At 41.8% G+C, this 12,697-nt stretch overlaps 1 protein-coding gene across 12 annotated transcripts in view; it reads right to left on the bottom strand.

Annotated features, from left to right (window-relative positions):
* The window catches only part of Synrg (synergin gamma), an 82,157-nt gene that overhangs the window by 25,896 nt on the left and 43,564 nt on the right, over positions 1-12,697 (bottom strand). For 7 of the 12 annotated variants that reach the window (XM_027426425.2, XM_027426424.1, XM_027426429.1 and 4 more), the window contains 2 exons: positions 10,141-11,073; positions 52-510 (listed from right to left, as the gene is read on the bottom strand). In XM_027426425.2, coding sequence (XP_027282226.1) covers positions 52-510; positions 10,141-11,073 — 1,392 coding nt within the window. The remainder of the gene's footprint in view (positions 1-51; positions 511-10,140; positions 11,074-12,697) is intronic. The other 5 variants (XM_027426431.2, XM_027426433.2, XM_027426430.1 and 2 more) reach the window with 2 other exon arrangements.

Raw genomic sequence — 12,697 nt, 5'->3', positions numbered from 1 at the left:
AAAGAATGTGTTACACCTCAGTGGAACAAGACCACAGGAAGAAAATCTTACCTTGAACAGAAAGGTCAAAGGTTGCCAGCTCACTTTTGATCATTTCTTCACTGGACTTCATTTTGCTTTGCGAATTGGCTACTAAAAAGTCAAACTTGCTGATTTTGGGTTTTTCACTTTGAAATTCTCCAAAGTCGTCTGCACACTCTTTGGGGGTTTCATGAGAAGTGACACTGAAAGCTGGGCTTGGACATGTGGTCTCTTGGCTTCGTTCTACTGTGGGCAGGTCCTTCCTTGAGAAGTCCTGGTAGTCCCCACTTTCGTACTCTTTCTGCTCAGTGGTCTGGGGCATCATGTCTTTAAAGCTGGCGAAAGCTGGGAAGGGAGTCCCCTGGAGAGTGTCCTCGCTTGCCAAGGCCGTTCCTTTGGAGAGAGATGACATGGTGATGTTCTCAGAGCTGCCAAATGAAGTCTCTCTCTTTAGAAGATCTGAGGTGGTGGAGAAGTACCCACTTCCTGCTGAGGGGACAAATGGAGAGAGTTTTCTGCCCTGAGATGCATCACCCCTGCTTGGCTGGCCACTCACAGCTCCTAAACGTGCTCACTGCAGAATGCTACTATAGCTTCTGAAAGCATCACAGTCTAAGTCCTCTATGTCTGAAAGGGAAGGGTGGTCCCACGATTAGAGGCAAGCTCCTGAATTAGGCAAAATGCCTAGACCATTTTATCAGTCCCATGACATGCTGCAGAAACTACAGTCAAAGCTTGTACTAAAACTAAAGGAGTGGGCTGTGACATTTGATCTTTAAGAAACCACATTCATTTTCAGATAGCATTTATATTTGATTTTAAAGAATCCTTTTAGCTGGGCATGGTGGCACACACCTTTAACCTTAGCATTTGAGAGGCAGATCTCTATGAGTTTGAGGCCAGCTCTGTCTACATAGAGTTGCAGGACAGTCAGGTCTACAAAGAGACCTTTGTAGGGCACACCTGTAGCCAGCCCTGACCACGCCCTCGCAGGCGTGGCTAAGCATCCCCTACAGACCTTGTCTCAAAAAATAAAACAAAACAAATCCTTTCTGTTATATGTAAAAAATCCTACAAAAACACTGATGCCCACACTGATAAGAAGACTGAAGTCATTTAGTGATTATTCCTTTTTAAGCTTGAAGGCATACTTACATATTCCATACTCAAACCTCACCCCCCTTTCTCTGCACCATGTTGGACAGTGTTCCTCTGAAGCACAGTTATAGGAAATGTGACAAACCAAAAATCCAGTTTCTCAAAACCTTCTCATCTAACTTTTAATAAGTTACTAGAAATTTCTGTGTCAGGCAAAGACACATACAGGATTTGAATCGAGCAGTCACTTACCTCATTTTAATTTTGGTCAGTTTGCATATCCTATTGCTGGGATGGATTGTGAAAAAATAAAAATCAACCTGAATTACTTTAGTCCTTAAAAAAAAAAAAGAACGGAAGGCCTGGGCGTGGTGGCGCACGCCTTTAATTCCAGGAAGCAGAAGCAGTGGATCTCTTTGAGTTCCAGGCCAGCAAGTGAAAAGTCTGAGGTCCTTCTGGGCTGTTTCTGCTCCAATGATTCCTCTCCTTCCCCACACTCACTGAGAAGCGGAAGAAGGAAAGGAAAGGTGTGCTGACGAGAAGACTCACTCTCTTCTCGTCCACATTTAAATAAGGAAGCTGGAGGTGGTGGTGCACACCTCTGATCCCAGCACTTGGGAGGCAGAGGCAGGCGGATCTCCAAGGCCAGCCTGGTCTATGAATGAATGAATGAATGAATGAATGAATGAATGAATGAATGAGATAGCAGAAAGAATGCAGCTTTTTAGTCTGGAAAGATCAGAGTTTGACTCTGCCACCTACTTCGTTAGCACAGGCACAAGCCTTACAGTTCAGTCTGGCCGTGAACTGGCAAACCCTCCGGTCTTAGTCCCACATGTACTTTTCTGAACCCTGGTATGCTCATCTATGAAGTAGAGATGATTCTATGTGTTGAAGGGTTGTTTGGAAAATCGGCTGTGATGACGTGTGTGGAAGACTGTTCAGTGCCTGGAGGGCAACACATGGAAAAGTGTGAATCCTTCCAGGGTGAAAATAAAAAGGCAGCTCACTATCTTAGTGATTTGTCAGGAAAAGCTGTTCTTCTCATTTTCTATCTTCTTCTACCCTTTGGTAACACAGGAAATTGAACCAGGGCCCTGGGTGCACTAGGCAAGTGCCTGGCCATTGACCCACATCTCTAGCTCTCTGCTTTCAACTCTGTTGAGACAGGTTCTTACTAACCTGCTTAGGCTGGCCTTGAACCCAAAATCCTCCTGTTAGATTCGAGGCTTAGCTTTGTAGCTAGTTTTCAAAAAGCAAAAAACGAGAGAAGACGCCTCTAGCCTGCCATAGTGCCCTGCTGAAAGAAGCTCCTTTCACTACTGTATCTGAGGTGAGAAGGCAACCACACTGATAACCACACACAACTCACAAGAAATGCAAAGTTCTGTGACCAGATTTTCATAATTAAGCCAATAGGTGAAATGACACTGGTCATTTCCCCTTCTTTCAGAGCAATAGCACATAGTTTAGAATAGGTACGAGGTTCTGGACACTTCCATAGCTCTCCTACCATCATTCCACACATCTCCCTATTCTCTGATAAGAGCATTAAATTAATAATAAAAACGCTAGATAGTCAACCAGTAAAAAACAACTCTCCTGCAGGGCGTTGGTGGTGCACACCTTTAATCCCAGCACTCAGGGGGCAGAGGCAGGCAGATCTCTTGTGAGTTCGAGGCCAGCCTGGTCTTCAGAGCGAGTGCCAGGATAGGCTCCAAAGCTACACAGAGAAACTCTGTCTCGAAAAACCAAAAAAAGAAAGAAAACAAAAAAACAAAAAATCAACTCTCCTTTGCTAAATGATGGAATACTTTAAAATTCTGCAGTGAAAATTGCACCCTTCACATGTGGCTTGCTTAATAAGGAAAAAAATAATTTGGGCAGCAAGTTTATGGTTTAGAATGAATGAATGAAGCAAGCCATTAGACAAGGCACTGTCTTAGTCCCTCCCTGTAGTGCTTCCCCTCTGGGTAGAGGGTCTGCCTAGATCTAGATGTGCAGGCTCAAATGAGGTGCCATTCAATCAGGAGGCAGATGCCGGTAAACACAAGACTAGTTTGTCAGGGATGCATTAAGCAGAATGCTTTACCACACAGATACATTTATTATTAGACCCTTCCAGAAGGCCCTTTGGGGAAACCATATCAGAAACTGCTTCTAGTATCTTATCTATTAAAAACTATCGATTTTTTTCAGACCAAAGATAAATTTATGGAATGACAGCTCTGGCTCTGGTTTAAATACTGCAGCCAAGTTGCTATGGTAATAAAAAGACCCTTTTTGTGCAATTATACAACAGGAAAGCAAGCCTTTTTTTTTTAAATCAAGAATGACTCACATTTTCAGGTAAAAGTCATTGTAAGCAACAAGGATTCCCTTAGCTAAAGAGATTTTAAGACTTTATAACTACGAAGATCTTCAATGAAATCATAGAACATTTCACCTCCTGGAGCTACTCATTGAAGTGACCAAATGACTAAATGAAAAGCCAAATGGAAGATGTAAAAGGAGATGATTGATATGTTGATCAATATATATATATATATACATATATATGAGGGTAAACATACTAAGAGTCACTAAATGCAATCTTTGAAACTGAATGTTTTTATTTTTGCTTATTTACTGGCTGCTAGTGACTGAAAGGCAATTTACTAAAAAGTAATTACTTCCAACACATAAGCTCTAAACTGGCATTACATAAGAGCCAAAAAGCAAACAGTTACATAATACCTATCCCTGAGCCTTAACATCCATACACACTATAAATATGGAGTGTGCTCTTTTTGGTACAGTGAATACTGGTAAACCATTTTCTAAGAAAATATTGGTACATAAGTTGATTGAAGGTAAAGAACAAACAAGGAAACTCCCCATTTTCCAATGTTAGCAGCTATTTGCTTAGCAACCCAGTTCTATGTATTATTGTATAAAGATCTTAAAAACAACAAAGAACAAGACCTCCAGCATAAAGGACAGGAGCCCTGTCTGGGAAAAATGATACCAGATGTTATAAGCACCAAAGTAACTAGAGATGGCTTTGCAATTTTGTAGCTGAATTTTTAAAATTATAAGAGAAAAAAAAAGAAAATGTGGAATGACTGCAATAAAAGAAGAGTATCTCCAATTCTTTAGACTCCTGGGTGGTGCTAGACAGAGCTGCAAGTGGGCTCAGGTAATACGCCAAATTGTGTGCTTTCACACATGATTTGTTTGCAACCAAGAATTTGCTATGACAAAGGGCAAAAGAATAAACAGTATGACCTACTTCTCATCAAGCCATGGCTTTCTCTCCTACAGGCAGCTAACACTATCAGGCTCTTCCATAACCTCTATTCAAATCCACTCTGAATGCATGTTGTACATGAAAACAGGGTATCCCCAGGCATGCAACCACCACCACAGGACACAGACGGTGAGACCCACCCCTGTGAATGTTTTCTAAAGCTGTGGGCATGTGCTCAAGAGAGTAAGAGTTAAGGCTTTTAAAGAAAGGAAAAAAAAAACTATATGTAGAAGTCCACCGTTGAGTGTTCTGCATAGCAGCAGCAATGTTTGCTGGCCCAAAGAGGAAACAACTTCTAATGTCTAATGCTGAGTTAACCCAGCCTTCATTTACCAACACATACCATAAAATATTTGTGTATTTCCAATTCTCCCATTTTGGGACCAATTCTCCCTTAGAGAATATTATCCACTGACTGCAAAGCCCTGTCTGACTGTGTCCTGTTAAGTCTCATCACCCTGGTAGGCATTGCTGTAGAGATCAGGAAAAATGACCTTACCAAGCAACAGGCTACAAAACATTGCTGTTTGATGGCCTTCCTGTGTTTTCTCATCTGTGCAGAAACTTTCTACTCTGCATGTTTGCACTGACTCCTGAGATGTTATGGTTTATATTGTGTCTACACTGTAGGCATCTGCAGGTTTCTATGTCAATGCTTTAAGTTCAGTGAAGAAAAGCAGCACGCACGAGAATACTAAACTCAAGAGGAGAGAAGGCAAGAGACAGTAAGATGGTCCAAGGCCAGTCAGGGAAATCCCAGGCTGGAAACAGGGCTCAGAGGTTAAGAGCATGCACTGCTCTACCAGAGGACCCAGCAGCCATGCCAGGCACCTCACAACTAACTGCCTATAACTCCAACTATAGGGGATCCAATACTTTTCTGGCCTCTGCAGCACCTGCACTCAAGTAAAAAATAATAGAAATCCCATCAAAATGATACCTAATGAGCACAACAGATGGTAATTACAATGAAGGCTTTCTGGCTACCAAAAGGGAGAGAGCAGACTTAGGGGACAGAGCCTCCAGGGTATATGCCTTCTTATGTTCTGACATTTCCCAAACAAGTTATCCAAAGTCCTCAAATGACAGAGCCGAGCAGAAGCCACTCATAAGAAAAACAATAAAGTGATTTTGGTTGAGAGTGTACCTCAGTGGTAGAGCACTTGTTTAGCATGCAATAAATAAAATATACATCAGCAAAAATAATTGGGTATGATGACATGTACCTGTAGTCTTAGCTACTCTGGAAGTTGAGGCAGCGGGGGATAGCTTAAACTCAGGAGATCAAGATCAGTCTAGGCAGCATAGTGAGACCTTGACTCAAAGCAGAAGTAGTATAAATAAAAATCACCACCAGGTGTTGGTGCATACCTTTAATCCCAGCACACAGGAGGTAGGGGCAGGTGGATCTCTTGAGTTCAAGGCCAGCCTGATCTATAGAATGAGTGCAAGGATAGCCAGGGCCACATAGAGGAACCCTGTCTCAAACAACAACAAATAATAACAATCCAATTCATTCAATTATTTTAGGAGCTAGCACAGCTTGTATGACATTGCCAATGTTCTCTGTTCTCACCGGTTCCCTCTGGTAATCAGCATGGATTCTAACAGGATCAATGCAGTGACCGAAGAACACCAGCACATTTGTGGGATGGTCTCAGGCACTGACAGAAACAAGCATTAACCAACCATATCTTACCTGGCATCAGGATAAACACCACAGTGCTATTTGTTTGAACCTATAGCACAGAATCCAAGGTTTTTAATCACAAAAAAAGGGATGTTGTGCTGTACTATTAAAATTACCTCCCTAAAAATAATATGCTACCTATACACAATGGATTGTTCAATGAATGACAGTCACACACAGGGACAGTCACTTCCACTTACAAGGGAGTTAAAGCAATCCTAGTAGACTGCTGTGGCTTTAGAGAATCTATTGACAAAGGAAGCCACAGCTCTAAGGTTGATCTCACAAAGGAGAGTACAGCTGCTGGCATCACTAGCTTTTCTCAGACATTTGTTAGCAGCACACACAGTTAAAATGCAGAGCATCTTGTACAAGGCTTTAACAGTGACCTCTCAACTTTCAACACATTATACATCTGAGTGGCAGGCCTGGCTTTTCTTTGAGTGTATTTCAACCCTGACACCCAACTTTTTCTTTCTCTGGTGGCTTCTGAAAGTGATCTCTGGAATCCTATTCAAAATTACCATTTCCAGGACTTTAATATCCTTTCTTCTACAAATTGTAAAAATGAACAAAAACTTAAAACCTTTAAATCATGTGTAAAAAGTGAAAACATTGAAAAGATTCTTTTCCCCAAAATCTTTAGGTAGTTTGAGTTTGGGACTTGAAAAAGAATTCGATTGCCAAGGTTCCTCACTGTTATCCTATTCTAAAATAGAGCAAATGGTTTCCAAGTCTGGCTATTGATTGCTAACTTTCCCTGACCTTTGAGGTTTTTATTAATTAATTTGTTGATGGATTTATTGCAATGCTGGGATTGAACACAGTGCCTTGTAAACACTCTACCACTGAGTCAGGCCAGAGACTGTTTTCTGAAAAATGAAAAAAAGTTTAAAACTTAGTTCTTTTATTTTGTGGGTTGTTTTAGTTTTTAACATTTATTACTATTGGGTGTGTAGTGTGTCTATATGTGAGCACAAGTGTGCCATGTGTGAGTGTCCACGTCAGAGTGTACACATTATCTCTTTCCACTCCTTCATGGTTTTTTTTTTTTTTAAGTTTGTCTAAGTGAGACACAATGGTGTACTCAGGCTGCCCTTGAACTCACAATCCTGTCTCAGTCTCACCAGGGCCAAGATCAGTGGTGTGTGTTTCACACCTGGCTCAGCTTTAGTTTTATATTGCTAAGGACTGTGCTTAATATATTTCTATATAAATTGGTGCTGAGGATTAAATAAGTCCTTTGGGGATGCTAGCAAGCATGCTACTAACTGAGCTCAAGAGCCTACAGCTACACTTCAGTTCAATGCCACATTAAGGACTCCTGTCAATGGGCTTAAAAGGGGCTAGGGCTAAACCATACCCCTGCTTTCTTGGGAGGAAAAAAAGAAAATCCAGTCTCAAGGGACATGACTTCAATTTTATACCAGCCAGATATTTCTTTGGTCTAATTCTGAAAAACATAAATTACACACATCCCCACACTTTCAAAATATGCCAAAGAATCGTTTATTAACACAGGACTTACAGATTGCAAGAGAATGGTACAGAAGAGCTGGGAAGGAGCCATCAGAGTAAGCATGCAGGCCAATGTTTGCAGAGAAAGAGGATAAAGCAAGTTCCAAAGGGCACATTCATACTTAAGTGTCTATGTTGAAAAAAGACATCAGAAAAGCAGCCCCCAAAATAATAAGGTGCTGATTAAAATACAAAGATTTTTTTCATGTCAAAAAGAGCTACTTCACAGGTAGGTAGCCACAGAGGTCTTGCTGACTCTTTGAGAAAGTCACAAATCAAAGTAAGCTCTTGCTGTCAGAGAAACAAAGGATCTTAAGAACTGAACATCAAGACGCTGCTGTGCCAGAAAGAATAAATTTAGGGGGTGGGGGTGGGAAAGCAGCCTCACTGAGATTATATGCATCGAGGGAGGGCTAAAGGGTAAACGTGACGATGTGCAGAGAGAAACCAGGCAATATTATTAGTATATCTACCTTCCATACAAAGAGTTAACAGCACGGGTTAGAAACAGTATCCCCTTCAGAGTTAAGTTAGGGCTTCCAAACAGGACCATGGTCCATAGGCAGTTATTATCCAAGTTCTTTTTGCTCCATCAGCCCACTTCTTATTTCTCCAGGATATCCTTCTAACTCCTCAGACTAAGAGAGCAAGAGATTCCATGGTGAGTGGAAGGGTAAAATAAAGTCACATTGCATTGAAGCAATGCCTGCCACTCTCCTTCTCTAATATATTTACTTATGCAGCAATCTTGCTCAATGACACATAGGCATAACTCCTTGGTCAGCCATCAACCCTCTTAACAACCGCTCTGAAGGGTTACTGCTCCTTCCCCACCAGAGGTTTACAGAGCCACAGAAGGAAACAATCTGCTTGTCAGGTCTCCTCCCTCTGAAGAGAGCTGGCTTGAACATGACAGGTTCCATTCTGGGAATGTTCCAAACATACAGAGAGAGCACAGGCACAGATTATTTAACAGGTCCATTGGAATGAGCTCAGTCAAAGGCCAACCTCTCTTTCCCGAATAAAGGGCGGGAAAAAGACATCCCAAACCTGGATTAACTCATTTCACAAAGATATGTGGTTTGGCACTGTGAAAGAATATAGATTCATTTTCAGAAAAATAGCCTCTAATTAATAACTTCAGAGTCCAAAAGACTAGTATACATGTTGTGAAATTGTTTTTAAAATAAAAATCAAATGCTGTTGTTTAAAAAACAATGGCCCTTATGACCAAGTGTTGTGGCTCACTCAGCTCATACAAAAAAAAAAAAAAAAAAAGAAGAAGAAGAAGAATAAGAATAAAATCACCCATCAAACAAACAGCAGCAAAGGGAAAAATAGAAAAAAATGAGGAAATGATAGTAAAGGGCAGAGGAGCTCAAACAGCCTGCTGCACCTGGGGAACCCCTTGGCCGGCAGCAGATGAAACACACGTACGTATCTTTGCTAACTTTGCTTCCCATTCAAAACTCAGTTTAAGAAACCCATTTCAGTAGCAAAGGACAGACACTATTTACCAGTTTGAAATCTGTGGACTCTACAGCACTTCACAATGTCTGCAGAGCCTGTAAACTTGGAAGTGTCTTACCTGTCCCTCTCAGGTAAAGAAAGAAACCCTGCATGTGCATACTGCAGTTTCTAGAATAATACAGTAACGCCGAGAGAGTTCTCATTATTAAAGGCCACAAAATAGGTTTATCTTTCTATATACATATTAAAAACAAAGCAAAATAAAAACTAGGACACTTGGGAATCTAGTTCTTGTGACAGGAAGTTGGACCAGAGAATAAACTGCTACACGTAAATCCACACAGGTTTAAAGAGGGCTCCCTAGTGAAAGGTTTCACACGTCTTACCAGAAGTTAGTAGTTATCCTACCCTAGCATCTACAGGGTTACTACAACTTAATCCTCACAGTAACACTGCAACAGTAACACTGAAAACGGGCCTGCTTCCCGTTAGGTCCTGACATGCCAAGCATCCCTAAGTGACCTATTTCCCTCTGCTCAAGGAAGCTGGCAAACCGCATTCCAAGTGGGGAGAGTTTTTCACTCTCTTGATCTAGGAAGTCAGTTTCTGTAAACCAAACCAATAAATACTGTCTTAGCAACTCTAAATATACTCAACAGAAGACAAAAGGAGAGCGGGAACACCGGTCCTGCTCACAGGGATGAAGAAACACTTCGGACACTGCGAAAGTTATTATAAAATTCCTGGCTATGTGGGGTTCACTGAGCAGTTGGTTTGTATGGGCCTCTGACACCAAGTGAGTGTCAGGTTTCAAAAATAAAAATATTTTGGCTCTCCAATCTAAGCTTGAGAGCAGCTAGAGTACCCATAGAGTAAGGTTTCCATAGCATCCTGTTTAACACTGCTTCAAGCAGACAGATGGCAGGAGGCTAATGAATTACTAGGTATCCTCCTGGTAACGGGCAGGAGCCTCAGTCTGTCAGTCAACAGTACCCACAGAATCATCTTTGAAATCTACATCACCATCACCAGAGCAATCTCACCAATTCCTCACCTGCGGCAGGAGGATGCTGGCCACTAACTGTTGGTAAATCCAAAGAGCTATCAGACATGACATGCTTAAGATCGCCTCCCACATCCGCCAGTTTCATGTCAAACTGAACAGAAAGCGCATCTTCAGAGTCCTCCTTGCCAACGCTGCTGCCACCGATGGAGGGGAGATCTAAAGACTTCACGGAGGCAGAGTCTTCCTTGGCGTGTCTGAAAGCCACCACTTTCTCTCCCAGGGATTTGTCGGAGCTTGTGGATGAAAATTTACTGGAGTGGAAGTCAGCAAAGTCATCGTCACTCTTTGCGGAAGGAGTGTTCTCTTTGAACTCCTCGATGGCCAGTCCAGCTCCCTCTAGGGAGAGCTGTTTGAAGACATCGTACTTGGAAGATGCAGCAGGTGGGTTCTGTGCACTCTCCGCTGTGCTGCTGGCCAAGGGGCTGGGACTCACTTCCTCTCTGAGGACATCATATTTGTCATCTGCTTTTGGCTCAGATGAAATAGAGCTGTTGCCGAAAGCCATGAAATCTGCAAAGTCGTCCTGCTCCCCAACAGAGGCAGGATTTGAGTATTCCCCGAAGAGGTTGAACTCTCCAAAATCATCTACCAAACTAGAAGTTTTAGTGGATGCCAGTGCTGCCGAGGCTGCCGCAGAGCCGGCTGGTGGAGGTCTTGTGGAAACTGACTTTGACGTGCCAAATGCAGGTGAAAAGGGTACTGGTTTCTCACCACTGCAATTTACTGAGGAGAACATATCTAGGTCTGCTAAGTTCAGGGGGGTTTTCACTTGTGTCTGTTTCTGTTGTGCAGCTCCGGAGGGAAAGGCTGCTGGAAAAGTGTCTTTTGTCGGTGGCTCTAGGGGTGACACACTATCTGCGGTCTTGAAGTCGGTGAAGCCGTCATCCGTTCCTGTGGATCTGAACTCGGCAAAGCTTTCTCCTGAAAGAAAAAAAAAAAGTGCAGTGAAGTAAAGCCACAGAGTTGAAGACCATATAGATCATGGTGTATTGAACTGAAGTGAAGTGTAATTTTGTAGGTTTCTCCCATGGCTTGACAGTAACCATAGTCCACACTCTATCAGACAACTTGTTTCTACATTAAAGCCAGTGATACGGAAACAGGCAAGCACTGGCCAAGACTCCTCCTCTGGCCAAAACTGAAAGAGAAGCTGGAGGCTCCAGAGAAGCACACTCTAATAGCAGCCCTTTAAAGATGAAACATGTCATGTAGTTTTAAACAAAATCAAAAGTAATAGTGAAGCACTGAGAAAAGGTCTGCCTTTGATTTTCAGAATATGCAACACTGAAAACTAATCACTTTCAAAAGATTAGAAGCTGGGTGCTGTGGCACACACCTTCTCAGAAGTTGGGGAACTGAGGCAGAAGGATCACAGTTGAGGCCAACTTGGGCTACACAACAAGACCAGGATTCAAACATAACCAGCTAAGCAAACAACCAATAACTTAACCGCCATCAAAAACAAAACAACCCAATTACTAGAGGCTACACTGAGCATTGTAGCTCAATGCTCAGTCGTAAAGCTCATGCATAATACAACCATAACTGTGTTTCAATGCTGAGCTCACAGGCACATATGCACACACACGCAAGAACACAAATTATTAGGATATAATGAGGTCTTGCTCAATACACGGACATATTAATTTGAATAATTTTTTTTTTTTGGCTTTTTGAGACAGAGTTTCTCTGAGTAACAACCCCGGCTGTCTTGTACCTCTCTCTGTAGAACAGGCTGGCCTTGAACTCACAGAGATCCACTTGCTTTTGCCTCCCAAACGCTGGGATTAAGGTATGCACCACCACTGCTTGGCTTAATTTGAAAAATTTTGACAAAAATCTTTGAGAAAACAACTACTTATTTGGAAAGCAAGTTAAGTGCCCTAGATACAATCACTATAAAAATGTAAAGCCTATGATTACTGTTGTTAGATGCATGGGTGTGATGTGTACATGCAGAGGTCAGAGCACAGCTCTGGGGCACAGACTCTCCCCTTCTTCCTATGGAACCTGAGGACGGAACTCAGGACACTGGGCTTCTTTGGCAGACATTTTACCCTTTGACCCACTGTCTCTAGCCCCTGAGGCTCCAAAGCCACACAAAGAAATGCTGTCTTGAAAAAACAAAAAGAATTATCTTTCCTAAAAAATGAAACAGATGCATATGAGCCCTAAAAATGTACTTAGAGCCAAACCCTTAAAATCATTTAAACCTATTGTGTCTGATGCATGATCTGCACTTTGATTTTCCACATGGAAAAGCATTGGAAACAATGTGATTTTTATTCTTAGTCTGATACTGAACCTACTTACTAGCAAAAGTCATCAATACCAATCTATCCACAGTATTAGGGAAATCTGAGAAAAAGGAGCAGCCTTCAAGTTTCCTATAATTTTTGTTTTCAAGCCATAACATTAAAAGTCATAACATAAAAAGGTCAATTTCACAAATTGACAGGAAATACAAATGTGAAAATTACCCTAGGATTTTAGAGACACATCAATGACATTTGTGTTATTCCTATAAATGAAAAGGTAATTAATT

The sequence above is a fragment of the Cricetulus griseus genome, chromosome 7 (assembly GCF_003668045.3).
Source record: "Cricetulus griseus strain 17A/GY chromosome 7, alternate assembly CriGri-PICRH-1.0, whole genome shotgun sequence".
NCBI classification, from domain to species: domain Eukaryota; kingdom Metazoa; phylum Chordata; class Mammalia; order Rodentia; family Cricetidae; genus Cricetulus; species Cricetulus griseus.
The sequence above is the reverse complement of the archived record's forward strand: the minus strand, read 5'-3'. Positions and strand labels throughout refer to the sequence as shown.